General features: G+C 41.0%; 2 protein-coding genes across 4 annotated transcripts; one reads left to right on the forward strand and one right to left on the reverse strand.

Annotated features, from left to right (window-relative positions):
* Positions 1–1,139: 1,139 nt before the first annotated feature.
* fads2 (fatty acid desaturase 2) lies at positions 1,140–6,668 on the forward strand. 2 transcript variants are annotated; one of them, XM_068603625.1, is made up of 13 exons: positions 1,140–1,339; positions 1,945–2,222; positions 2,563–2,673; positions 3,032–3,229; positions 3,316–3,417; positions 3,496–3,621; positions 3,716–3,776; positions 3,856–3,932; positions 4,075–4,172; positions 4,588–4,684; positions 4,774–4,853; positions 5,874–5,999; positions 6,171–6,668. In XM_068603625.1, exons 2-13 carry the CDS (start codon positions 2,013–2,015, stop codon positions 6,220–6,222), a joined length of 1,338 nt encoding a protein of 445 aa, XP_068459726.1. In that variant the 5' UTR covers positions 1,140–1,339; positions 1,945–2,012; the 3' UTR covers positions 6,223–6,668. The 2 variants fall into 2 exon arrangements, with proteins under 2 accessions (XP_068459726.1, XP_068459727.1); XM_068603626.1 differs by having other exon boundaries at positions 1,977–2,222.
* Positions 6,595–27,360, reverse strand: eps8l2 (EPS8 signaling adaptor L2). 2 transcript variants are annotated; one of them, XM_068603624.1, is made up of 21 exons: positions 27,172–27,360; positions 23,981–24,031; positions 23,453–23,499; positions 18,882–18,946; positions 17,359–17,520; positions 16,517–16,666; positions 15,710–15,789; positions 15,474–15,583; positions 15,287–15,357; positions 15,065–15,191; positions 13,880–13,968; positions 13,712–13,786; positions 12,655–12,803; positions 12,271–12,439; positions 12,142–12,176; positions 11,951–12,056; positions 11,491–11,610; positions 9,997–10,072; positions 9,725–9,896; positions 8,363–8,495; positions 6,595–7,660 (listed from the first exon to the last, which is right to left on the reverse strand). In XM_068603624.1, exons 2-21 carry the CDS (start codon positions 24,013–24,015, stop codon positions 7,583–7,585), a joined length of 2,049 nt encoding a protein of 682 aa, XP_068459725.1. In that variant the 5' UTR covers positions 24,016–24,031; positions 27,172–27,360; the 3' UTR covers positions 6,595–7,582. The 2 variants fall into 2 exon arrangements, with proteins under 2 accessions (XP_068459725.1, XP_068459724.1); XM_068603623.1 differs by lacking the exons at positions 23,981–24,031; positions 27,172–27,360 and having other exon boundaries at positions 23,453–23,684.
* Positions 27,361–27,733: the final 373 nt, after the last annotated feature.

A 27,733-nucleotide genomic window follows, 5' to 3' on the forward strand; every position in this document is an offset into this window, starting at 1 on the left:
TAATAATAAAACGTCTCATTTGGGTTGATCTAGATTGTTGCATATATTTCTGATGCAACTGAAGACTGTCATGATACCTGCTGTTGTTGCATTCCTAGGTTGAAACGAGGACAAGGAACTGTCCGAATAAAGGAGCACATCTGCAACATCTGCTGGTAGAGTAGAGAACTGCAACACCTATTTCATAATATGTAATTTCATATTACCCAGGATTTTAACACATGACAATAATAACTAACCAGTGCCCTTGTTTTCAATTGAAAAGAGTTTCATTTATATGACTGCTGACTGTGCTGGCTCTGTGTTTACTGATCTGTTGAAGTCAAACAACATTTTAAAAAGATTCCAATGTGTCTGCACTGTTGGTCTATGCACAAATGGCAAAAATAAAAAACCTTGAACCTTGAATCTTGAAACAACATTTTAAAAAGATGTTGATTCCTTGAACACCACATGCATTTATTATTGTAATAAATACTCATTTAAATATAGTTATAGTTATGCAGCCATTTATTGTCTCACTACATTGACTTGGACATTTATTGATTTAGATCATTTTATAGACATCAATTGCTCTGTCTACTTTAAAAAAAATGTTTTAATTAAAATAAACTTCCACCTTAGATAATTACTTATAGATAAGGATGAGGATACACACAGACAGACACACAGACACACAGACAGACACACAGACACACAGACAGACAGACAGACACACAGACAGACAGACAGACAGACAGACAGACAGACAGACAGACAGACAGACAGACAGACAGACACACACACAGACAGACACATAGACAGACACACAGACATATATACATACAGACAGATATACAGACAGACAGACAGACAGACAGGTATACAGACAGAAAGGCAGACATGCAGACAGACAGATAGACAGACAGACAGACAGACAGACAGATATACAGATATACAGATACACAGATAGACAATTCTGATACTATGGACTGAACTATATTTCATAGTAATATGATACATGTCTACGTAATGGAGGATGCTCTAAAAGCGACTCTTTCGTGTGAGCGCACAGACGAGACCGTGTGACATGTCAGACGAGCTGCTTGTTGAGCCTATTGCACATCAGCCAGCGGTCCAGGATATACTGTACGCCGATTGGCCCAGAAACCCTCGAATGATCGGCTCGGAATTTGTACTGTGAGTGGGTGAATGAGTCCATGAACATTTTGGGGAAGACGAGAGGATGAATTTTGTGATATTCACTATTTGAAATGGGTCCAAACGAAACGGGAGCAAATAAAGTGAGCCGGTGTAGATGTGACTGAAGCCCGGGGAGAGTAGTCAAAATCTGGATACTGTAAGTGTGAAATATTTTCCACCTTTCATGTCGCGGGCCTTTACAGCCTGCCGCTATCTGCGAGTATTGCACAACTAATCAATAGACAGGCGATGCGCGTTTATCGATATGGATGTGTGTTTGGAGGATCATTTTGGTGTCCTGTTTTTACACGTTGACGTTATTATGACCAACTGCGACGAATTGCTCACAATGCGCTGCTGTAAAAAAAAAAGAATAGTCGCACAGAAATACGATTCACAGGCTAAATATAGATCATTCTCAATATTTCATTACACGAGGGTTTTGCACTTCATGTACACACGCTACTGGCGGCTCATGTCGATACAGACAAAATGATGGAAATGGATGATGCAAATCCGCCCTGCCTCACCGGCAGCCTCCTGGTTGTCGTGTTTCATCATCAATTATTAGTGAAGATGTTGCTTTGCTCTTTGTCTCACTTCACTCGTGTCACAATCAGCTGCGTGGTCAAAGTAAAGAAAGCAACAGGTTAAAAACCCTCTTCTTCTGGATGCTGCTCCCTCTGCACACACTGTGCCTGCACACCGCCGGAGGGGCAGTGTGGAGTCACACACCTCTTCTTCTTTTTTTTTTACACCCAGGTGTCAAAGTTTGTGGCTGACTCGCGCTTTAGTGTGCAGGTGGACCGAGGCCAGAGACAGTAGTGAGGATGGGAGGTGGAGGCCAGCTGACGGAGCCAGGAGAGCAGCTCAGCGGGCGAGCTGGTGGCGTCTACACCTGGGAGGAGGTGCAGAGCCACTGCAACAGGAACGACCAGTGGGTGGTGATCGATCGAAAGGTCTACAACATTACGCAGTGGGCCAAAAGGCACCCAGGAGGGATCCGGGTCATCAGCCACTATGCTGGAGAGGATGCCACGGTAACATTTTACAGTTCAACACATTTCCTTTAAAATACAAGAGGCCTTTGTTGTGTTCATAATTGTCAGTGGTGGAATTTCACTAAGTACATACCCACAAGTACAATTTACGGTTTAGCTTCTTAACATATTTCACCATTGTACCAACTAAGAGACACAGTCATTCTAAACTTATCAAATTATTATTTTTTATTTTTTTGCATTGAAATTGAAAAACTCAAAAAAATTGCTAATTGTGGCGCGATAATTAAAAGCATTTTCTGCTTGTTTGAAACTCTAAAACACATTTTGCTAACTTTTATTACATTTACTGCATCACTTTCACATTTCTGTTTTCCAGGAGGCATTCACTGCTTTTCACCCCGACTTGAAGTTTGTGCGAAAGTTTCTGAAGCCTCTGCTGATCGGAGAGCTGGCAGCGACAGAGCCCAGCCAGGACCGCAACAAAAACGTGAGCTCCGTCTCAGATTCTTCAAGTAAAGATAAACATCTCATTATTCCTGCCTCAGTGGGACAACATAGCAGGATTGACACCATGTACAGATACACCTGAGGAAAGGGAGTAGGTCAGAGCCTTTACACATCTGTTTTGTTATTTATGAGTCTAACAGTGTTCAGGCACATTTGAGATTCTGGACACTCGTGTCTTAAGCTGTTAAATAACTCAAACTGACTTAATGCCTTCTTCTTTGTTCTTGTTCTTTTAATCTCTGTACTAGAACTGTAACGCTGGACGCCCCCACATGTTGGAAGAACATGCCCTTTTTTCTTGAACCAACCAAATGACTGTTTTTCACATCTCCCATCAGGCAACAATAATACAGGATTTCCACAATTTACGTGCAAAGGCGGAGCGCGAGGGCCTGTTCCAAGCTCAGCCTTCATTCTTCTGCCTCCACATGGGTCACATCCTCCTCCTGGAGGCCCTCGGCTGGATGATCATCTGGATCTGGGGAACTAGCTGGACATTGACCTTTCTGAGCGCCCTCATGCTGGCAACTGCTCAGGTGACTCAAACATCATTATCTCTTCCCTCATGCTGTCATTGTTGATGAACTTTGAGTTAATGCTCGTTTCTCTTCCTCTTGTGTAGTTGCAGGCTGGGTGGCTGCAGCACGACTTTGGCCACCTGTCTGTCTTCAAGAAGTCCAGCTGGAATCACGTGTTGCACAAGTTTGCCATCGGCCATTTGAAGGTAATTGGTATTCTCAATTGTGCATTTTGATATATGAGAATACCAATATGGGGTATTATTAAAGGATTATTGTCTCAGGGAGCGTCTGCCAACTGGTGGAATCACCGGCATTACCAGCATCACGCGAAACCCAACATCTTCAGTAAGGACCCTGATGTCAACATGCTGCACGTCTTCGTAGTTGGAGCAACTCAACCGGTGGAGGCAAGAAACTGATTTGAGTTTTTTTTTCATAAACATTTGTTATTTAATCTTTGATCAGCTTTAAATCCTAACTCTGTATTCCTCTCTCCTACAGTATGGCATAAAAAAGATCAAATATATGCCCTATCAACACCAACACAAGTACTTCTTTCTTGGTAAGTTTCTGAAAAAAACGTTAAGCGTGAAACTCTGAAAACTTCACAGAAATAACAGTTCACTTGTTCTCTTTTTTAGTTGGACCGCCTCTTCTCATTCCAGTTTACTTCCACATTCAAATCATTCGCACTATGATTTCCCGCCACGACTGGGTGGTAAGGCTTCAGTGCAGATTAGATGAGCATTTTCTTCGATAAGTCCAGTTGCATACGTGAGCTTTGTAAAGATAAGAGATGCGTATTAAGGGGAGTCTTGATCACAAAGATGGATTATATTAACCCTCCTGTCTTCATGAAGGATCTGGCTTGGTCTCTGTCTTACTACCTGCGCTACCTTTGCTGTTCTGTGCCCATGTATGGCCTGTTTGGCTCAGTGGCGCTCATCATTTTCGTCAGGTAAACACCACAGTCCAAACACACACTTTGACATTACCGTCATGATATATTGTCATCAAACCCTATTCACACACCTCCTGTTTGAAGCATATAGTGTAACACATGCTCTGAACGCAGCACTGAACAATCACAAAAACAAAGATACACATTCATGGTTATTGACATAGAGAAGACAGATCAAGTTTTTCTGGAGGGGGATAAATACCTGGCATCCCAAAATGTGTTCTTTTAAATCATTTATGACTGATGCATACATAATCAATAAATGACTTAATGATTTAAACAAACCCATTAGTTTCAACATATCAGCCCTTTTTCAAGAATTATGAAGTGCGACCTCGTTTTTCTTCAACACCTTGATCATATGGTGTCACACATTATTTTGTGCCACTTGTCTTGTGTTGCCTTATTTTAGGTTTTTGGAGAGCAACTGGTTTGTGTGGGTGACCCAAATGAATCACCTGCCGATGAACATCGACCACGATAAGCACCAGGACTGGCTGTCCATGCAGGTCCCTGGTTCATCATCAAACTGTCCAGACATGCAGCTGCGCCTGCTGCTGGTGTATTAACACGTCTTTTGTGTCATCTTCTACTTTAGCTACACGCCACCTGTAATATTAAGCAGTCCCTCTTCAACGACTGGTTCAGCGGACACCTCAACTTTCAAATCGAACACCAGTAAGTCAGTGATGGAGTCCAAGGAGAACATGTGTGCATCAGTTCAATGTTTAGGGAAAAAAAACAGACAAAAGCTCGATAGATAGATAGATATATAGATACAAGATAGATACAAATTTGTTTGTAACCGTAGCAAGCAAAGTTACATAAAGAGAAACAATCGTTCTATAGTAGATACAACAAGTATTAAAAGGCAAAACATGTCAACGCTCCTGCAGCAAGTAGGAATCGTCATCAGGTGTTATGCAGCCAAACTATTTAAACTTCCAGTAAAGATCCGAAAGTTTTCAAAGATATGTGCGACGTGTATCACATGATTTGAATATTTAACTCAACATAAACATCATGCAGTATGAGAGCGTGAATAAGCTGATAAGGCTTTGGAGATACTGGCTGTAGAGACATATGTCTTCTCTTCGATATAATATAACTATATAGCACCTGACTTGTGTTGCTCAGAGCGCTAAAAATACATTTGAACTCAACAGCAATGTCTCTTCAGAGACCCAGTTACTCAAGATGATGCACAAAGCTTGTTTTGTTACTTTTATGTTTCATGTCGGATTTATTTTAAAAAACTGTATTTCAAGGGGTCACATTTCTGCATTACAATATTTCTTAAGATAATTAACCCAGAAAAGTAGTTGTAGTTTGTAAAATATGAACATTACATTATACTGTAAATAAGTTAGAGAACGTTGTCATTTCTGTGAAATATCTATATAATATAATATCATATATACTGGATTATGATAGAAGGATATAGGATTGAATTGCACATATTTTTAAAGTTCACATTTGCTGTATTTTTATTTCTTTGTTTATTCTTTCTATGTGTTCAGTATCAATTACAATAGAATAATCAGACACACGATGTGAACTTCAAACAACTGCTTTGTACTGGGTGCAGCCATTCTCTTCCATGCGAAACATGTTTTTAAACGATGAATCTGATTATAACCCGTTTGTTGAGTCATGTTTGATGCTGATGGACGCTTTCTGTTCCCTTTGGCTCTGAAGTTTGTTTCCCACGATGCCGCGCCACAACTACCACCGGGTCGCTCCGCTGGTCCGCGCGCTGTGTGAGAAACATGGCCTTCCTTACCAAGTGAAAACCATGTGGCAAGGCCTGGCTGATGTTTTCAGGTAAGTCCAATACGAGTACTTTATCATGGACTGGCAGCATGGGACACATGAGGTGGTTTGCATCTGACAAAACAAAGGCATGAACTCAAAAGTGCAACTGGCAGAATAATAAAGATAGAATGAGATATAAATACTGCTCACCTAATGTTTTTGTTCTCTTTTTTTTTACAGGTCACTGAAGAACTCAGGCGACCTCTGGCTTGACGCATATCTCCATAAATGACAACTTTAGTTGTCTGCAATGTACCGGCAAGGAGTGAGATGTTTCTGATCTTCTGCATCATACGTCAATTGTATTGCTTTGGTTTTATAATCCAGTTGATAGTGTGGGAATGATCTTTCTTAGTGTTGGTGTTATAGATCACTTTTTTCATATTCTGTGCTGCGTTTTTAGTGCTCACAGGGTTTCTCTGAACTGCCTTACAGTGTCTTGAACAGTAGTATGATGTTATAGATACAATTGTGAAAACAGATTGTGAGGTATTTACAGTGATTTTCATTATCTATCATGTGAAGCAGAACAATACAATGAGACAATTACACGGACACATTACAAGTCCATGTAATTGAGGATGAATTAGTTACTGCACTTAAATTTGAACTTACTTCTTTAATTGCAACTCTTGTTCTTATCTTATAATATAAAATAAAGGAAATGTATTGACCGTTTATCCACCTCTGCTATTATTAATCAAATAACCAAGCCAAGAATTCCGAAAAAAAGAGATGATATCAAATATGTTTTTACAATATTAATTCTAAACAATTTGTCCCATAATATTTACAGCCGTCTTGGAATGTTTTTCCTAAATCTTGATTTAATTCTTTTTTATCACATAATATCATAAATTCGTCAATCCTGTCTTTGCAGTTTACACTGCAGCATATCATTCATCACAACATCTCACGGTTATTGACAATAACTTCATGCAAGATTATTGACAGTTTCTCTGTGAAACTGAATTCTGATTATAAACAACAACATTATTCAAGTTAATACCTATACTACTGATCTGCAGTTACCAACAGGACGCGACTACTTCTGACATACATAGTGTGTTTTATTATACCGGTAAACAGTAATATGAAAATAATTGGCTATATATCAGAAAATGTGTCAAACATTCTGGCACAGATTTAAATACGCGATAGCTAAGATCTACTTATTTTAGTCTTTCAGTAAACAGCTGCAATATCGCAAATGAGCATAAACATTGACCACACTGATCGTGCAAATATGTACATCACATGCATGTTGTGCCTACACATGTTCCCATTCACGCACACGCACGCGCGCACACACACACACACACACACACACACACAAACAAAGCTGTGCATAGAATTATATGTTCCTCTGTTCATACGACAACAAAATTTAATGTGAAAATGAAAACCAAAGAAAAGAAAAGAAAACACTGGAATACATACACGTTTGGTGGTACAAAATAAATACACATTTAAAAATGTATACAACATCTCAGTATCTTCCACTGTGGGTCATAATCTGCAGACGATTGATTGAAGAAGCTGCTGCGGTTGGAGAGTGAAAGCGTCTGAAAGCGTCGTGCCGCTCAGTCGGCTCAGTCTTTGTTGTCGGAGTCGATCCTCTGCTGCCGCCGCTTCATGATCTCCTGCAGCTCTGAGTCCCCGCTCGACTTCTGGAAGTAACACGGTTTATGAAAAAAATTTAAATACAAAAAGTATTTTCTCCTGAAACGTCTGTTCACCATTTACTAATTTGTGCGACGACTTCAAAAAAGTTAATTTGACATTAAATCAACAATACATTTTTTTTAAGGTTAAATTATAAGTAAGGATAGTGCGTTGGAGGGTTTTTATTTAAAAATACTTATGGTGTAAAGAGATTAATCTACTGTTTATTCTAAGTTGACACTTTGGCTTAATTGCATTTTGTGCAAGTTTATTGTCATGTACCTTTAAAAGTACAGTTAAACCTTGAAATACAATGAAATGCATCTGGCCTGGTTCTCATATCCCTTAACAATATATATACAAAATAAGGGGCATTAGCAATAACAAATACTAAAGTTATTCACAGTGTTTTACAGTGTTTGCTGTTCAGCAGTCTGACTGCCTGCAGGTCAGTTCTAAACTCTCTTGGACTTCCCCTGCATGCATTTCATATGAGTGTGACTCCAATAGTCTGACAGCTGACAGCTTGCATTTGCGTGTATTGGCTTGTTGTCTCGTGCCCGAGAACGGCGAGCTTTTTTCAAATCAAGGACGATTACTTTTTTAAAAACCTGTTGAACCGGTTCATTAGTCTGTTTTAAAATACGTAGTTTTTGTCAGGTGTGCACACCATTGGTGTGCTACTTGAACATGTGTGTGTGACCGACCTCCAGCTGTGCTTTCTGCACGGTGGCCTGGCAATAGACACGGCCACCTTCTTCCCCGCACACCGCCTTCAGTTCTTCTTTGTTGAGGGAAAAGAGTTGAGCTCCAGTCAGGATCCCCAAACAATCAACAGTCCTGCAAACATTCAATTGATTTACTCAATATAAAATATTTATGCATTTCTTCATTTGGCTCTCATGTTGTAAATACAAAGAGAAAGTGTTGGCTGCATTTTAGCATGAAACAGCAGAAACAGACTCGGATGTAATCTGAGTCCTGGTATTGTTCATGCATAGCTCGCTGGGATGGCGCAGCGGGACCAGACAGGCCGAGTAGACTCGTTGTACTGGGAAAAACAGGCGTAGTCGACTGGTTTGAGGGAGAACGGGTAGAGAAGTTAAACCTCCAGCAGACCGTGGAGAACTCGGCGGTGTCTTTCAGACGGGTTAGTACGACAACACGCTGCTGAAACTCCAAAACGAGAACGCTAGTAACAAGTTCGTTGCGGATACGACGTTGCCGAGTAACAAAATTTGGTGACGTTTTCTTTTGTTGATTCTACTGCTGATTCTAAAAGAGGTTTAAGGGCTCGCAGTGTCTAATGGGGTTACACTGAGAAGGCAGTATACACATTAATATAAGTGATGAGCAGCTATATGTATCAGCAGACAATGTCATCTATTTTGGAGCCTGATAATATAAATCTAAAATTCCTGTAGATGCTTTTTATATTCATGTCTAGTGAAGTTCAGATTAGGTTAGCGATGTCAGTACAACACAGCTATGCAGCTGTAGTTGTGTCTAGAAATGTCTGGTTCTCAAGGGAACTTTGGTCACACGCCTGCACTCCTCAAAACACACACACCTGTTTATCAGTATGTTGACATTAGAGAGAAGCAGACTGGACGTTGCTCGTCCCTTTCTGTGAGCAGAGATGAGGACACAGAATTCTCCTCCTCTTGACAGTTTATTAAATATTACTTTGCTTATGATATGTTGATGACGGAAAACCGTGTATTAAAGAGCCGAACTTCCGGCTGTTCGGGGTGTTGTTTTAGACGGTCAACCTGCGTTGACTGGACGACTCCCTGCTTTTGCAACTGCAGAGCTTGGTACTTTACCTGTGATCGAGGAAATAAATTACGAGAAAAAGAAAAGTTGTCGAACTGAATTCTTCTGGAGGCCACACCAGGCTTCCAATAATTTTCACGCTAACAAGCCGACAAAGAGTTTCTCTAATTTAACAGTGACAAATACTCATAGTACCTTGTAACCGACCTACTGTTTTACTGACGTACATTGTTACAGACGTACTTTTACTGAAGTGATCTTTCATGGCTTAGTGAACGTCGTGGGTGACTTACGGTTTCGAGAAACCTTTTGCGCTGAGCCATGCAGTGACCTGCTCTGCGCTAGAGTCAAAGGTGAGCGGTACATGGCTGCCGGATGATCGCTCCACGCGGAACTTCCGGGCGGGCGGCTGGCTTTTGTTCGCAGTGATCATCATCAATAACTCATTGTTCACCTCATCCATCACTGCAGCACAGAAACAGGACAGAAGATGTCAGAATGGAGCAATTATGACAATTGAGATCTGGAGTTCCCAGATCTTTTACTTTTTTTGGTGTTTACTTACTTTTGTCTTTGGGTCTACCCTTGTTGAAGCTGTCTCCATGGCTCAAAGAACCAGGAGATGACGGACTGTAGCCAGGCTGCACACGCACACACACACACACAAACAAACATAGCTCATGAGAAACCAGCTCTTAATCCACAAACAGGTGTGTCTTTCATCTCACTGGTGGTTAATACATTTTTGCCCCGAGGCCAAAAGAGAAAAAATGCGTGCAAAAGAATTTGACGGCAGGAAGAGTAGTAGCATGCAGTATCTGCTGCAGGGCGTTGGTGAACATGCATGCAGAGTGCATGTGCAGTGCGTGTCCATGGAAAGGTCGGCTTTCATTGTGGGTGGGAATGTATTCCTGCACAATGAGTAGGATCACAACAAGTGCAGAGAGATTGTACAAAAAGCTGCACTGATCTAGGAGCAGTGTTCAGGGGACATGAGTGCAAACTCTACTTTTACATTGTTATTTAGCTTTGTATAAAAGAAAAAAAAGATTAAGTATTTAAAACAGGGATTTTTACATACTATCCATTGATTTTATATATCTATATCTATCTATATATATATATATATATATATATATATATATATATATATATATATATATATATATATATATATATGTATGTATATATATATACACATATTTTATTGAACTGATTAATTATTATAATTCTTTATAGCTTTAAAATCTCTTTATCAGGACTACTTTATGTGCCCTCATCATCTTTGCACTCTTCTCCCGGATGCAACAATTCCCAGCAGTAACATTTGTTTTCCCGTCAAGCAGTGTAGAAGAAACTTTGACCTCATTCATCTCATTACATCATACTTGACTTTATGAACCAGAATTCATTGTACTCATGTACAATTCAATTATACTACTCGTAGTAGTAGGCAAAGTAAGTGAGAGTGAACTGACATAAATAAAAGATAAAACAGCTAGAAAAAGTATATTCAAAACACAACATTTCCTGTGGCTGCATTGTATGAGGGAACGATATAATTACATCACACATCTACAAAAGGCTCAGAATTAATATAACAGTTTTTTACAATGCTATAAGGAAAAAGGTTTTAAATTGAATATTCAGAACTGAAAGATTGTCTCTCGTGAGCAGCGGCCACCTGCCCATCAGGACTATCATTCGTTCATTCAGTACCCTTCAGACCATTCATACATCACTGGCACAGCCTACAGGAGTAATTTGGAGTTAACCGTCTTGCCCAAGGACACATTGACATGGAGTCGGGGATCAATGCAGCCACAGGACATGTTATACTGACCCTGTGATTGCAGGACGACACACTCTACCGCCGAGCCTTAGTCAACATCACTCCACTATCTCTACATAGATAATGGTTGTTTGCTAGTGTATTGCTGTGATTGCTGCTGCTATAATAATTTCCTTTACGAGCTCACGTATACACAGCCAAATGTTTATCGAGTTCATCAGAGAATTAAATGTCAATGCACCACACGTATACAGTACAACAGGTCACCTGGTTGTAGACGGCTTCTGGCTCCTCGATCTTCACCACGTCCAGGATGTTGACGGGGACGTAGCCGGCCTGACCGCTGCGATTCCGTAATTTCCACCACTGTTTGTCATCCTCGATCACCTGTGAGACATGTTTCACATCTCAGTCCACAGCATTGCTAACTGCAATTAAACTCAAGCCTTGTAAAACACACACACACACACACACACACACACACACACACACACACACACACACACACACTGAAGTTGCTTCAGTGCTTAAAGTCATCTTTCATGGTTTGACAGGGACATTCTCTCATCTATACAATATGTTTCCAAAAACAAATTGGCATAGGTTTAATTGTAAATGTAAGTTTCTGCCACATTACACTGGGGAGGGGTTTGCATCATCCCTGCCAGATGCTGCAATGTACATCTGCAGTTATTGTAGAATAAAGAATTTAAAAAAAAAAAAGTACCTCAAGGATTTCATCCTGCAGCACTGACAGCTCGTTGGCATTCCGTGCTACAAAGTGGTAGCGAATTTTGGCATATTTGCGAGTGGGTGGCATCCCATTGTAAGACCTGGTAAGACACATGGTATCCACTCATCACACTGTGACATGTTTGTTGACACGTGTGGAAGTTTGTGAAGGACTTCATTACTTACCCATTTGATGAGCTTGAGGAATGTGTTCCGTAATACTGAAAAAGCAGACAGATTGTTACATGTTCAGGTGTTGGGACCTGTAATGGTCGATGCATTCACAAGACACTCGCCAACAAACAAGTTCCTTACATCTTCAGCTGAGGGTTTTCTGTAATCGGGGGTGGTGGGAGACCCCAGCGGCCCCATGGGTCCCTCTGTTTCCCATGGGGCCGTCCTAAAGAGCTCCAACGGCGGCTCCCAGCCGTTACGAAATTTAGGGCGATAAGGAGGCGCACACTGATCTCTGGGCCACTCCGCTCTGTAACAGGAGCAACAGGATAGTCAACATGTGACCTTCAGCTACACATCCGTACAGAAAGAGCCAGTCGATATAACGCATTGAGCTCTCCATTGCTCCAAATAGTCCGACTAAGCATTTTGTATGTTGTCGGTGTGTGACCGGGTGTGTGAATGAGAGGCAAATTGCGACGTGCTTTGGATAAACGCGCTATTTAAATGCAGCCATTTCTGTACCGAGGTTTGGTCCATCCATCCCCCAGAAGCTCAAAGATGGTCATCTCTTTGGGGGTGAGGTGTCCCCGCAGGAAGTCAACCGTGTCTTTGGAGAGGTGAGGCGAGATTACGGAACGCACAAGTTCAGGACTTCCACAGCTCTGCAGCACCTGTGGACGCATTCAGAACTTAACTTTTTAGCAATGTATAAAGATGTATTATATACCATGTACCATACATATTAAGTGCCATTTTCGATACTAAGAAGTTTTCACTACTCAATACTCCAGAAACATGTTGAGGTTTTGTGTCTAGTGTCCACTGAAGAAATTAAACAAAACAAAATATGTTTGCGGTTTATTCTGAAGATGCTTTAATGTTTATTGATGATATAAAAGCAATAAATGAAAAGCAATAAACAGCATAGTGGATACAATATTGAGGAAATGCAACAGAAATCTCTGCATCTTATCTCCATTGTAAAACAACACATGTACCTGAAGCTGCTGCATGATGAGACTGATCATTGAGAACAGTCTCATCATGCAGCAGCTTTAGTACCTCGAGGTACTAAGGCCATGGGGCCACACTATGAATATCACTGCTTTGGCTTCATCTCGACCTTATGAAGCAAATCAAACATGTCCCGAGATAACTGCACATTATCAACTGGCAGAGCCTTGTCACAGCTGCTTTTCTATCCAGCAGTGTCATAGGTGTGGCCGTAAAGTGCAGGGTCGGAAACCTGCACTATGTAAATGTGGCTGCATCTGAGTCAGAGCTGAAAGCCACGTTGCTCCAGTCTGGTGAGAGTTCAGCAGAGAGGCAAGGGGTGTGGTGGCAGGAAAAGTAAAAACAAAAAGAGGAACGCCTGATGGCAACAATGCAAACGCTTAACAGCTTTGATTCAGTGCGTTTTTATCAGGGCTCAGTCAACATTGAGGGTATCAAATTACATGGAAAACTTATTTTGACTGGATAAATATTGTTGGCTTTCACAAAAGAGGATGGCATCACCTGTAATACCCTGCACCCACAACTGTATCTGACACAGTCTGAACAGATGTATAGCTCTTACCAGCTCCAGCGGGCCGAAGAGGAAATGAACCAGCTCAGACGCATTCGGATTTTGTATGTGTTTCTTCAGTTTGGCCTGCAGGGGGCGCCATGACAGATACACAGTCAGAATGTGGTGAACAGAGGACAAGTGATGACTGAGAAGAGGTTAGGAGCTGTGATATCTCACCAAGAGGTTGAGGGCAAGCTTCAGTTTCTGCAGGCTATCAATGAACTCTGCTTCAGTGGGGGGCTTGGCTCGCAGGGTCAGCATGCCCTCTATTAACAACCAGAGCAACAATGACCACACACAGACTCCAGAGTTACCAACCATACTCAGACATAGGCATCGCAGACAGAACACAGGATTCACTTTCTGGCCACAGTTCAAAGAAATTGTATTTTGGTCAGTTAAATAAAGGCAAGCAGTGCAATAATGGTTAGTTAATACACAGCTCTGAATTTAAAATCACCTTGACCAGAGAGTAAAGCGGAAGAAAGAATGTGCTACTCAGTGTTTCTCAACTTGTGACCCAGAACATTCTCACAACCCCAAAAAACCAGACTGATGTAGTGGGAATTTGTGAATAGACTTACTGATTTAACTCGATCTAATTATGTTCACAGAATATATATTTGAAACATTTGGATCAACATGACCCGATATGGGATTCTGACCCCAAAATTGAGAAACTGATTCACTGGAAAGAGAATACATAATTTTCAGTGTGTGTAGTCGGGGACAACACACACGTTGTGTTACTTACGCAACACACACTGTGCGTGTCTTTACACCTAACCCATCACATGCTTGTATGTAAAGAATGTCTGGCTCCAATGGAAACAAGGTGTGTTGACATAAAAACACAGCATCACACCAGTGTCAGTGTTGGTAGGTAAAACATTATTCAGCGACATGGTACAGTAATATTACTTTGCAACTTTACTTTGTTGTAATTATCTGCTAGTAATTCATTAATTTCAGTGGATAGATGGTTTCAATTAAAATTGTTTTTTGACTCATCTAAACTGCATCTCAAGGCTAACCTCCATGCATAGTTTAACTCTTGCTTCTTTTTGCTATTCACATTTTTTTTTTTTTACATAATAACAAACAGACAAAAGCACAATGATAATAATTTAAACATTTAAACATGAGAGAAATACATCAGTTCAGCTGTCCCAGGGAGTGGATAAGAAGTAATAATTTGACCTCAGTTATGACAGAGTAATGAGTATGGCATTACTTAACAGAACACAAAACGGGCCACTGCTACCAGCCACAGGACACCAACACAAACACATGGCAATGTGAGCAATATGAGCATATTGTCACTGCCGTCGTGCCACCACAAAAGAAGAAAGGGAGACAGACCTGCTGGTCCTTTCTTCTTATTCTTCTTACTCTTGTTGCGCTGGTTGAGCTGAGAAAAGGCCTGCGATGCCTTTTGCAGCCGCGCCACAAAGATCTCGATGTCATCCAGGGAACAATTGAGGATTTGCTGAGCGAGACAAACTCTGGGGTTTAGCTTGGAAAACATAGCATCATGACCCAGTAAAAGGAATGTCAGGCGTCAGTGTGGATAAAAGCACTCACCACATCCTTCTCGATGCGTTGGGCCAGTTTTTCATGTGACTCAGTTTCATTTTGTCTGGAGGCTTGTCGATCTGCATGCAAACACAAAAAAAGATCACGTGAATGCAACTTAAACATTTTTAAAATGTGAGCTGTGCATGTGAGAAAGGCTTTCTTTTGAGTGCACGTGCAGGGTGTGTATTCTCACCTTGGGTGGTCATGGCTATGGCGCGTCCCTTCGCAGCAGGTGAGGGGCCCTTAGGGGCCGAGGGTGGAAGGATAGTTTCTCTGTGATGCTTCATTTTCTCCTGGTTTACCCTGGAAGACGAGAAGGAGGCATTGAGACCTTCAGCAATCTAATGTCTAGTTAGCTAACTATTAATTAGAAGGCTGTTGCCTCCTTTTATGTGTATGTGTGTGTTTCTGCTGCAGCACTGTTCTCACTTCAGAGTCTGAAGCCTCATTTTCTTTCCATGCTTGTTATCTCCAATGGCACTGTCTATATCCGCATGAACCAGCTCCGCCTGAAGAAAGTGAGGAGAGACATACAGAGTCAAACTTCACATACTGTGTGGTTGTAAGGTGGAAAGCAGTTTCACTGGCCGCCAGGAGTCTGATCTAGAGTGCAAATCCAATTGCAATATGCCAAATTGAATTATGGAAGTTTGCTGTTTAATGCATTGGAGTAGCATATAATCCATTCATAGATTTAGAACACATGTTCTAGATATGATCATTTATGCAAATAAAAAAATCTAGCTGTTTTATTCTTTCTACACACTGAATAACTGAAGTGTCAGAGTTTTGAGAGAAACAAAACTCCTCATTCACTTAGAATATTTCAATGAAGACAAAGGTAAGCGATATATGATAATTCAAAGGTCGTATTCAGGTTCTCCAACCCTACTCACTGTTTATGAGCCAACATTTCTTGTAAGCTATTTGTTTGAACTTACTAGTAGCCTTGTGGTTTTGAACTATTAAGAGGTATTGTCCTTACAACAAGTTATAGTATTACATCCTTTCAGGGATTGATCTTCCCCGGCGAAATATTTCATTGAACAAAGCTACAAAAAAATGTAAAAGGATACACACAAGTACACTGCCACCAATAGCACTTGAAATCTGACCTGGCGCTCCAACAACAGCAGCTTGGATTTACGAATGACATAAAACACAAAGCCAGCCAATCATGCACCGACGATAAAGGACGCAAACTGAGCCAAGCCTGCATCATTTAAACAGCCTCACCTCCACCTCGTCGCAGTGGAAGAAGTGGATGTCGGGTTTGTGCTGCTCGTTGTCCTGACACACCAGCAGGAGGACGGAGGGATAACGTGTCTGATTCAGGACCGTCTGACTCATGTGGATGGTGGGGAGAGGGAAGTTCTCCAACTCTTCCTGCAGGATCACAAAACAGGAATATTTAGAATGGAGGTGGTGGAGGAAGAGAAAGAGAAAGATAATATCTGAGTGGGCTTGAGTATGATAGAACCATAGTACAAACAGTCCTCAAAAAGGGATGAGAGCATAAATACCACTCTCATATCTATCTGCATTTCAAATATGAAGAGACCACAACTGAACTTGGCCTGGCTCTGTCCAATAGCAACAAAATGTAAAAAAAGAAGAACAAACATGTATTGTTTGTTTAATTCTTACAAATAGAAAAGTGTAAAAACCTATAACTTGTGAATCTCTGTGGAGTGTTGCGTGATTGTTGCGTGATTCACTGAATTGTACCACATTAAATTGAAACTTAAAGAGGCACCTGAGCATGTTCGTGTTGCATCAAATTGAGGCACTTGTGATTGTCAATACCATACCATTATTTCCTTACTTATAAGTCTAAAAACACTGGATCAAAATAGTCCACAATGCACCTTCATAGCATCTTTTATTAGAAACTCACTGCCTGGTTAAATTATCACATCTTTCAAACCTCCCCCCCCCCACTTCCGGTGCTGGTTTTCTGCATGTGCTTTATAGTGTGCGATGCTGTAGATCCCAAACACAAACAAAGTGTCTTTAAATGTGATGTGTATTAAATGCTAACATAATCTGATGATGTGTGGACGGATGTGGAGCCATACCTGTGTGTCACAGTCCAGCAGCCTGACCGCCTTGTCGGTGACCTGCAGGAGCATCTCCTGGGTCCAGATTTTGTCTTTTGTGTCCAGAAGGACCAGTTTCTTGACGGCATCGTCCACCGTGGTAATGGACTCTGTCTTGTCCATAATGAATGTGGAGAGATGCTGAGTAGAAAAGAGTGAGTTGGGAAATGAAGGGTAAGATTTGGGGTTGTGAGGAGCCTATGACCTGGTGTGTGATGTAAAAACAATGGCTGTATGGAAAGTAGGAAAGATATGTTGACGTTAATCTGAAATACAGACTGTTTTAGTTAACTGGCTGTGTTAAGGTAATAGTTTGACAATTTTGGAAATAGACTTTGCCCAGTTTGCCCTCTGTTCACACACATGCTAAGCTAAGCTAACCAGCTGCTGGCTCCAGCTTCATATGAAACATACAGACATGAAAAGTAGACAATTTCTTAATTACTCTCGGCAAGAAAGAAAATCAGAATATTTCCCATTCCACAACTGTTTCTAATACCGTCGCACACTCAGCACTTAGGCCTGTTTTCTTCTTCTGCTTTTTTAATTATCTGCAATCACTGGTTGTATCTGATATCAAAGCTGCAATATTACCACTTCCATGGCTTTCTCTGCATGCAGCGGCCGCCAGCGGGGCTCTTATCTGAGACTATCTGCCCATGTGTGATAACAGCGAGGCATTTAGAGAAATCCTACCGCACGGACATAGGACATAGTTCACCATCTCTGACCAGTAAAGCATGTGTCAAACTAAGACTCCCCATCACCAGCTCCCCACTGCTGCAATCAGAGGCCTGATAGCTTTATTATGAAAGAGTTTTATAATATATGAATGTACTCTTGAAAAAATACTCAAGAGATTAACCGTCAGTGTTTATCTCCGGCCAAAAGAACGACACATAACGTTGAGACTAATTGAGTTTCTTTTATCTTGTTTTCAGTAACCTTTAAAAAAAACATTACCTTTTATATTTCCTTTTTTAACCTGGTTTGAATTTTGTACATATGGGACAGAAATATTGAGAAAAGTAAAGAAATATTTTCTTAGCTCAATACATTCAGAGACGTAATACATTGGGGGTTTACAACTACTGCAATATCATAAAAGATTAATATTTTAAAATTGTATCTCTATTCTATTTTATAGAACCAGTCACAAGTCAAGTGAACAGGTACCACATGCATGAGCAACAAATTAACGATGCAGAAAAGAAAGAAAATCTAAAAAAGTAAATCAAACATTAAAATAATACAGAATAGAAATTCAGAGAGCAATTTACAGGAAACTATTAAACGTTAACTTTTAGTACTCTAGTACTAAAATAGTTTTAAAGCTGAATAATAAGGTAAAGTGTGTCAAAGAGCCTCTCACACTGATCTGATTACTTCCCAGCCTTTGTAACACTATTAATTAAATATGTTCTGGTATAATATTTTGCAATATTTTGCTTCAACATATATTTTTCATTATTTTTCCGATAAAGAAATGGAGCGAATCTTACCTCAACATGATACTGTGACGTCTCATGCATGATATAATTGGAGTTGGAGTATTTCTTCCTCTGTTCTGTTGATAAGAAAACAAAAGCACCAAAAGTGAAAAACTGACAATTCAAGTTCTGCCTTCGTGTAAATATTTTATGTAAACAGTCAGCACTGACCTAAACTCCACATGTTGCCCGTTTCAGCAGACAGAACAGATGAAACAAAACACTTGTGTGTAAGCTGAAAAGACCAGCAGAGCAATAAGGAAGTGACAAGAACACGTAACTTGTGGGGCGTTTCTTTTCTGTTTTATTTGTAGACTTCACAGTCAACTACACTGTTCAATAGTCACGTACATTTTGAATGAATAGTAAATAGTTTTTTTTACAGTGTATTAAACAAAAGTGCAGTAAAAACATTGATGGCTTTTAAATAGTGCAACATGGTCAAAACTTGAAATTTGCCAGAAGGCAAACCAAATGAACACAACAACCTGGCAAGTTAATTATTGAATCACATATACAAGAGTCTGTGTGACTTCATTTTGACCAACATGTGTTGGCTGACATTAAATCTTGGTACACTCAGCACACCAATTACAGGTGCCGATTTATTGCAGGGTCAAAGATCAATAGTACTACTTTTCAACACCACCACGCTAAGAGTTGCTCAATGTGCCGTGAATTTAACCTGACATTTTCTCATTTTTATAACAAACCTGCTAAATACTAAAGCAAGTGAGACTACCTTAAACAGGGGCAAGGCAATATGTATCAGTGCTACTCAGATTAAACCAATGTCACCACACAAATTCACACAATAAAGGTTTAGTCCAGACATATTTTAAGACATACAATACTCTTCTTTGAATAATAACATGTTGCCTCTTCACAAACTAACATTTTCTAAACTACTTGCACACTATAAAAAGCCCATTTAGTCCTCCTCCCTAAAAAAAATCTAGAATTTACATAACATTGACAGATTATCAGCTATTAAGTTCGTATGAGGAACCTGCGAGCAAACAGTCGCTTATTTACACATCTGGCAGTTACGGAGCAACATTATCATTCATTTGGAGTTTTATTTCTGGCCACCTGGTGAATGTAAGTCCAGTATTAAGCCAAAACGAAGTCTTGACCAAGATCAGAGTGTACATCAAGACCGAGAGACCAAGACCTTGAGGGGTTGAGATCAAGTCAAGACAAAGACCGGCCAAGATCCAGTCATGAACCAGACCAGTGAGAGTCCCAGTGCTGCTGTGTGCTTCGAGGTATAGACATTTCTTGCCAGACAGGCACAGCTTTTTCCGGTCTACCGGACAGCCGGTAACGTTTACAAAAAAAGTCTAATTAGAAATGAGTAAGATTAATGGTTGCATTTGTATATTAGCACAGTAATGATCAACAAATAACGCAGACAATTCACACACAATTTGGTGCTATACGGCAGTTATATATGCTCTCAGCCTGAAGTGGCCATTTGAGGTACTTGCACAAAAAGAATATTTGGAACAGTACATTTAAAATGGTGAGCTGTTAAAAGTTGTAATGTCATGTTGAAACACTCTATTAGAAATAAAATTCCATTGGAATTGTTGACTGTGTGTCCTGTTGGCTGGGACCATTGTCTTCAAGCAGGCCGATGTTAAATGAGTGTGCCAGTGTGCTCATTGACCTATTTACCGGCTGAATAGTCTGCAGGTAACAATTACGGTTAAATGAGAGCATGTTCTTATCAACTCCAGATTCATATCAGGTCTCTTTATGTCCCCCACCCAATAGAGTCAACATTTTGATGCAGCACAGGCTTTCTCTACATGCAGAAATTCAGCCACATTTCACTTTATGTGCTTTTTGGTGACTGTAACACAAAAGCTCTGCTATTTGTATAACCCTGAACCAATATGTACCACAGCTCTAAATACATTTATTGATGATTTAGTGTGACTTAAACTTGCTCCAAAGATCTCGGCCTCTTCCATGTTCCAAGTTGTTTTTTTGTATACAACCGCTGCAGCTGCCCAAATGACACGAGCATGTTCCTGCTATTTCCTCTCTGCTGATTCCTTCCTGCTTGGCTCAACACAGGTGAAACACAAGCGTCAAGTGTCGTACTGAAAATTGAGCTCGCCCCATGTCTTATTAATGGACTGACATTTACGCCAATCAATTCACAGTGCAGCAACAGCTCGCAATAAGAGCCACTTAGCAGGTGGATGGGCAGATCTTCAAGGGCTCTCCAGAGTCAATGACCAGTGATAAACACAGCAGCTTGGCCGATTATCAAACCAATACATGACCCAGATCAATCGGACCATCTAACCTTCTAATAACTAACCTTTAAACAAACTGAGACATGATATTCAATGTGACTCAACCCGAAAGAAAGGCAGTAAAACGTTTTGATACAGGGCCATGAAACTGATTTTTTTTTTTTTTTTGTAATTTCATTAACAAATACAATAAAATCCTGTATCACCCAAAAAGGCGGAATAAGCCAAAGTATGCGTTGTGGAATACTTTGCTATAATATCAAAGAGAGAACACACCTGTTAATTCAGTCTCACAGCCCAAACACATTTGACCTGACTTAAACATGCACCTCAACCACAAACCCAGCAACTCAAGAAAGCTGTCGGATGGTCTGAAGACCAGAGGTGATGAATCTAATGTGGCACGTCTCTGCTCCACCACTCAAACTGCTGATAACAGATCAGGTGGGAGGACCTGTGCATCATCATGCTTTGTGCTGCCCTGCACTGTGTGAATAATGAGGAGTTTAGCAAAAAAGGATATTGAGCCTATTCTGCTGTTGTTCCTCGACATGTTTACTCAGCAACAGACCTTTATCTATCCAAATATCTCCCACTGTTATGGATGGCTCACAACATTGTGCCCTTTCCTGCCTCTGTGGTTCAGGAGGACAGGCATGCTGCTGTCATCCTTCAGTGAGAAGGTAGCGTGACCATCTGCCACACAAGATGCGCCGAGTCAATGAAAAACAGCACAGCCTCGTCACACACACAGCGGGGTATGTCACAGGAATCACAGGAGTGGGTGGGTCCTGTGGACTTACGGCACAAAAGTACTTCACATACAATAAGGTGCACAGTCAGATGCTTCGGGAACATCTTGCATCCCTAAAATACATCATCTGTCATTTGCGGCCATTCTATATTTGGAACAGTGCGGCCATACACGAGAGCAGGTTGTCCAGGCAAACCTCAGTGCAGGTTTCTATCTATCTGCTATACAATGTTCCTCTATGTCGGCAGTGTGGAGGGAGGTGCCGGCAGGAGCCAGTGAGCTAATGTCTGAAGCAGCGCGGAGAGTGAGTCCGCCTCTCCTTTTGCACTTTTCAATGCATCTTTTATTCACCTGCAAAACACGGGTATCCCCACCCTGTTCCAACCACACGGTAAAAACAGGCACACCCTGCACATTTCAGTCACACAAACACACACACACACACACACACACACACACACACACACACATACACACACACACACACACACATACACACACCCTAGGACAAGTATGCAACAGCGAGTGACGTGCCATAACTGTATTATTGAGTTTCAGCAGAGATGTGACAGATTAGAGCCTGACCATTCAGATATGCGTGGGGTAAATATAAATCTGCACCATAAGTGACTACAAAGTTCAGACAAACAACCAAAAGACTGACAACAAATCCCTGCTTGCTGTGCAGGCCTGGCACAGAGCTGGAAACTCAATTTCCCTTCAGGAGCCCGGCCTCCCTCATGTGTCCCTCAGCGTCTGACAGAGGTGTCAGCAGCCTGAGCACGATGGGGCCCCTCAGCAGGACCTTGGCCCCCTGTTATCACTGTGTGTGTGTGTTCTGGATAGAGGACTGTGATAGTCCAGCAAGGCCACAGCAATAATCTGCAGCGTGCGGGAGCTGGATTTCCTGATAGTCATTTGCATAGCAAATTGAATGTTGTTGTGATTTGGGTCAGTTACAGTGCTGATACACAGCTTGACAAAGACAGTTTGGAAAGTTAGCAAAAGAAAAGGATGATTTGTGCAGATGCAAAATCGAAGAAGAAAAAAAAAACGAGTGTCAAATATGCTAAAGCTGATGTTTTCAGAAATTAAAACAGCATGGCTCTGTCTAGTATGTGAGATTGACTTAAAATTATCTACGGTGCTGCAGGTTCATTGTTCCTCTCACAGCAACAGAGTGGCTCATTTATGGACAACAGTGAAGGTCAACAATCAGGCATTGATTACAGAGGAAATATCTATTAGAAGAATAAATCAAGTTTGTTCTCATAGGATTTTAGGAAAAAAAATACAATATTATCTGCCTTTAAGAATATAAATAATATTGGGTGTTGAAGAAAATACTAAATAAACAGAACTATTCCTTTCCCCTCAAAGAGTATGATTTCCTAAATGACTCAGTAAACTGTCTCTAGTGAGTCATGTCACAGAAACAAGGGCAGAAGTCATCACAGGTGAAGAGCATGTAAAGGCAAAGTCTTGAAAACAGGCCAACAAGGATATTCTCCTTCTAACAAGGCAGCAACTTCCCTTCACACTTCCATGCAGTTACTTACCGTAGAGGGCCTTGGCGCTGATCTTGCTGTCTGATCTGGCCACTCCACTGCAATGACAAGAAGAGGAGACGGGTTTACGCTGCATGTTCTTCATCCTCAGCCCTCCACCCCTGGACCTCAGTGTCACAAACCCTATGAATCACCCACACTGTCCCTTCTCATAAACGCAGGTACCACACAATAGGAGTGATATATACAGAGAGCAGACTGGTCAGCACTGGATGAGATTAGCCTGAGATTCTGAGCATATGGACCAGCCAGGGAGAGAGAGGGAGAGTGGAAAAAGGAGGGGGGAGGGAAAAGGAGGTGTGTGGGGCTTGGAGGGAGGCTAGAGCCAGGAAAACCCAGGCAAATGCAAACAATTCTCAACAGAGCCGCTTTGTGCCCGAGGTCCCTGACCCACTCCACCTTCTGCATACTGGGTTAGTGATTCCTTCGTGCATGTGTGACAGTAACTCAGCATAACCCACAGAAAGATTAATATGTGTGTGTGTGTGTGTGGGGAGGGGGAATATGTGCGACACTCACTTGGCTTGCCTCGACGGAGGTCCCAGAACACTCATGGTTTAAGGCATCCACCTGGAGAAAGTAACACAGAGGATGGTAATCAGAGAAAGAACGAGAGTGGGTGTAGATGGAGGGAGGTGGCTGGCGGTGGAGAGCAAACATTTAGCAACAAAACAAACGTGCATTATTTATCCCTTTAAAGACCTTTTAAATGCCTGTTGCATCATTTGGGTGAGCTCTCATACACAGTCCATGGTGTGAAAGCTTATAGAGCTATTGGTAACCTCATTAAGGTTGTAGATATGGCATGCAAAGTTGTGGCGTCTTACACTGTGGAGAGCCAGGTGTTGGGCCTGCACTGCTGGCAGTCGGGGGACAGACCTGGGACAATGGCAGACAGCAGGCTGATATGCACTGTGTAATTAGATCCACCGTGTTGATGACTGTACCTGCATAGCTGCAATTCATTATTTTGGTTGGGTTTTACACTCAGCCATGCTAACTATTTTATAATTGGCGTGGCGTGCTACATCTAAATCTGGCTAACGGGAGCAGGAAACACGCCCCCACTCCTTCCCTCTGGTTGTGGAGACGGCCTGAGGAGGTTATATAAAAAACACATCAGGTCTACGGCACAAACTATGGCTAAACACACTGTAGCTCGCCTAACTGTGGACCTAACAAGCTGTTACAAGTTTGAGCTGATCTCGGCTTCCATTATACTGCATAACCACTGATAAGTGTCCCTACGTTAATGACTGAAGTGAATTGTATTTAACACTGAAGATAGTAATCACCTCTGACCGTATGTGACTCTTAGACTCCATGGAGCCATGTATCGCTTTAGCCAATGTCTTTAGTTTGTATTATTAATTCGGAGCGAGAGGTTTGGGTTTTGTTTCACAAGCAAGCATTTTAAGTGCTCTGCAAGAACAATCCAACCTGTGAGATACTGAACTTGTGTCAGTTTGTGACACAGGGCAGGTTACCCAGAATAGCTATCAATATTTCTGTGTAATTTTCTAACCAGGCTGTTACCATTTTAACTTGTCAGAGTTATGAGGCGTGCCTCCTCTTGGAACTATCCAACTATTTTTGCATAATGAGCGGCGGTGAACTTCACAAGGTAAATACTGTGTGGGACAGTTTACAGGTTATGGGCGTGGTGACTCAAGCTTATCATGAACATAATCGCCCTCAACAGATAATCCGCTCATACCTGCTGAAACAAAGTGAGGACAAATCACAACAACAGCTTCCGCGGATATCAACCGAAGTTACTGTGTTCCTGCAGACATGGTGTTATTCAGATGCACGCATGTACAGTATCTCCATGCAACCGGTTTAAAGGATCATCTACAACTAAATCCTGCTGAGATATGCAAATGAGCAAAGACAACTAATCCTATTCACTTTAGTTTGCCTGCACAAAAATGTTGACTTCCTCTTTCTGTCCTTATCTCTCTGGTCATCGTCCCTCTGCGCTATTGTTCCCAGCTCTGGCCCAGCGCCAGCTTTCAGGAGGGAGGTGAAGCCGGAGCGGGGCGGGCTGGGTGTCATGTGTTGTCAACCGCATGGCAAGAGGCCCGCCGCACACCTCTCGTCCACTCAGCCTCAGGTTCTTATTGTTCAATACTGACAACCTTTTATTCAGAGGTAATTGCACAGTATCAGAACGATAATTACATGAAAATAGAGGCTGAGTGTGCAGGATGTTTATCTTACTCTATATCTCATATATTCTACAATTCCTATTACAAACTAGTGGTGTATTTAGATCTTTCATTTTTAATTGAAATAAGGTTAGACAAATGTGTCATATGCATGCTGCATCCTGGGACAACAAATCAGAGTGATGGGAGGAACAATGAAAGTCAACCAAATAATCTTCGTTGTTTAGTTTTTTCACATGTTAAATCATTTTTTTGGTTGAAACTCATAATTGTATCATCTAATATTCTAAAAGATAATGAAAACAGTCAATAAGTCATGAAATTAAAAAAATAATCAAGAGCTACATATCACAGTGACATGCAAGTCTGATTACTAATGTATCATATTTAGCTATGTACTTCAACTTTTAAGTTTAGCAACCCTGACCAAACTAATTTTTCAATGGACAAGAGATTCTGCAATCAGTTCATGCACTGAAGATGAGCTGTTTTGCATGACAACAACCTGACTTTATGTACCAAGTATAAACAACAACAAAATAACTGATTTTTAGCACCTTTAGTCCTCAAACACATTTGATGCCACCTAAACAACAACTGCTCTAACACAATACATTTCTATTATAACACACCCGGAGAATAATCTGAGAATTTCAGAAAACGGCGAGAAAGACTGACAACAAGAATCAAAACAAACATAAACCAAGTGTTTACAGTATTATTCCATGGTTTTCTTTTCCATGAATTCAGCTTTATAATAAACGTGTAAATCAACACCTTTTGACATTGTACAGAACTAGAAAATATATACAGAGACAGTTTATGTACTGTGTTCAAAAACGAAATATAAGCAATTTGGACTTGAGCATTTTGGAAAACATTTGTCGTGATTTATGTATTTCAAGCATTGCAAGCAATGTGGGAGAATCATAGCACCTTGTTATAATATTTAGTGATGAGGTTACAGATTCAATCTGACTATACAGGTCTGTGAGTCAGGACACAAGACGAAATCAGGTCAGATTTCACAGACAAGATCCCTTTTTGTTCACAATTATATAATATAATCTGACGATCAAAAACCACATGCCAGGACAAAACAATACTTACAAGATTCTCACATTAGCAATTAGTGTTCCTCATTTGGTTGTTAATGTCTCACAGGCATGGGGTTATTCCTAAACGTGTTAAACACAAATTAAAGCTGAAGAGCAAAATGCTGTAATTAAGGCTTAAATATATGATAGCAACATGTATTTTTCTTCTCTCCTGCAACAAGCATAAACACCACCAAATAATTTATCACTGTACAATTTTAGTGTATGAATATCACATCAAACCTGCAGCCTTGGTTACAGATCATGAATGATGAGCTGACAATTAATAAGCGATATTTCATAATAGTATAATACACTATTAATAATAAATCATCTCCATAAACAAAATAAGTACAACCAAGCTCTACTTTAAACTAGCATTAAGTCATGAAAGAGAGAAAGAAAAGGAGTAGTCTCTATTTTACCCCTCATCAGAACTCACAGTGGGGTTTTCCTGGCGGGATGTGCAAGGTGACAAACGTGGAAAAGAGGCGACGGAAGCGTCAGCCTGCCATCACAGTCCGATCAGGAACTCAGCGGGAAATTGTCGATGTTTGTACCCTCTTGTTTTTCAGTTAAACTGTTGATATCTAAGACTGTAAACTACTCAGTTGTCAACCAACAGAACAGTGCAGAGAAGGACCGGTTTCCAGTAGGTAGGTGACTCTGCAGGTAACTCAATCTGAAAGGGGAGGAGCTTCGCGGACACTTTGCTTAGGGGGGCGTGGTCCTCGGTGTGAATGTTTCTCACTCACTTCGCAGTAAAGCGGAATGCTTTGGTTTTGATGCATGCTGGTGATGCAACTCACCCCTCTGTTTTATTATCCTGCATCATCATTGATAGCAACACAAACCCTCGCAGTGCAGCTTCATTTGAAAACATAGGGATTGATTCTGTTGTTTTATTGCCAAGTGCTGTGCTTTATTATGTTGGGACCAGTGGTTTCAAACCTTTATGTTTTGTGGCCACTTACAATAAAGCCATATTAACTTGTGGCTCCACA

Source organism: Clinocottus analis, unplaced genomic scaffold (genome assembly GCF_023055335.1).
Source record: "Clinocottus analis isolate CAN_PGR_092001 unplaced genomic scaffold, fCliAna1.0.p SCAF_6, whole genome shotgun sequence".
In the NCBI taxonomy this organism is placed as follows: Eukaryota; Metazoa; Chordata; class Actinopteri; order Perciformes; family Cottidae; genus Clinocottus; species Clinocottus analis.

Excerpts from the sequence above, each read along its gene's own strand:
- fads2 (XM_068603625.1), top strand. The coding sequence starts at position 2,013 with ATGGGAGGTGGAGGCCAGCTGACGGAGCCAGGAGAGCAGCTCAGCGGG. Across the intron at positions 3,230-3,315 it reads TCATGCTGGCAACTGCTCAG|TTGCAGGCTGGGTGGCTGCA; the intron begins GTGACTCAAACA and ends CCTCTTGTGTAG. Across the intron at positions 3,418-3,495 it reads TTGCCATCGGCCATTTGAAG|GGAGCGTCTGCCAACTGGTG; the intron begins GTAATTGGTATT and ends TTATTGTCTCAG.
- eps8l2 (XM_068603623.1), bottom strand. The coding sequence starts at position 23,546 with ATGAAGAACATGCAGCGTAAACCCGTCTCCTCTTCTTGTCATTGCAGT. Across the intron at positions 17,521-18,881 it reads CGTCACAGTATCATGTTGAG|CATCTCTCCACATTCATTAT; the intron begins GTAAGATTCGCT and ends TTTTCTACTCAG. Across the intron at positions 12,057-12,141 it reads TCCTCAAGCTCATCAAATGG|GTCTTACAATGGGATGCCAC; the intron begins GTAAGTAATGAA and ends GTGTCTTACCAG.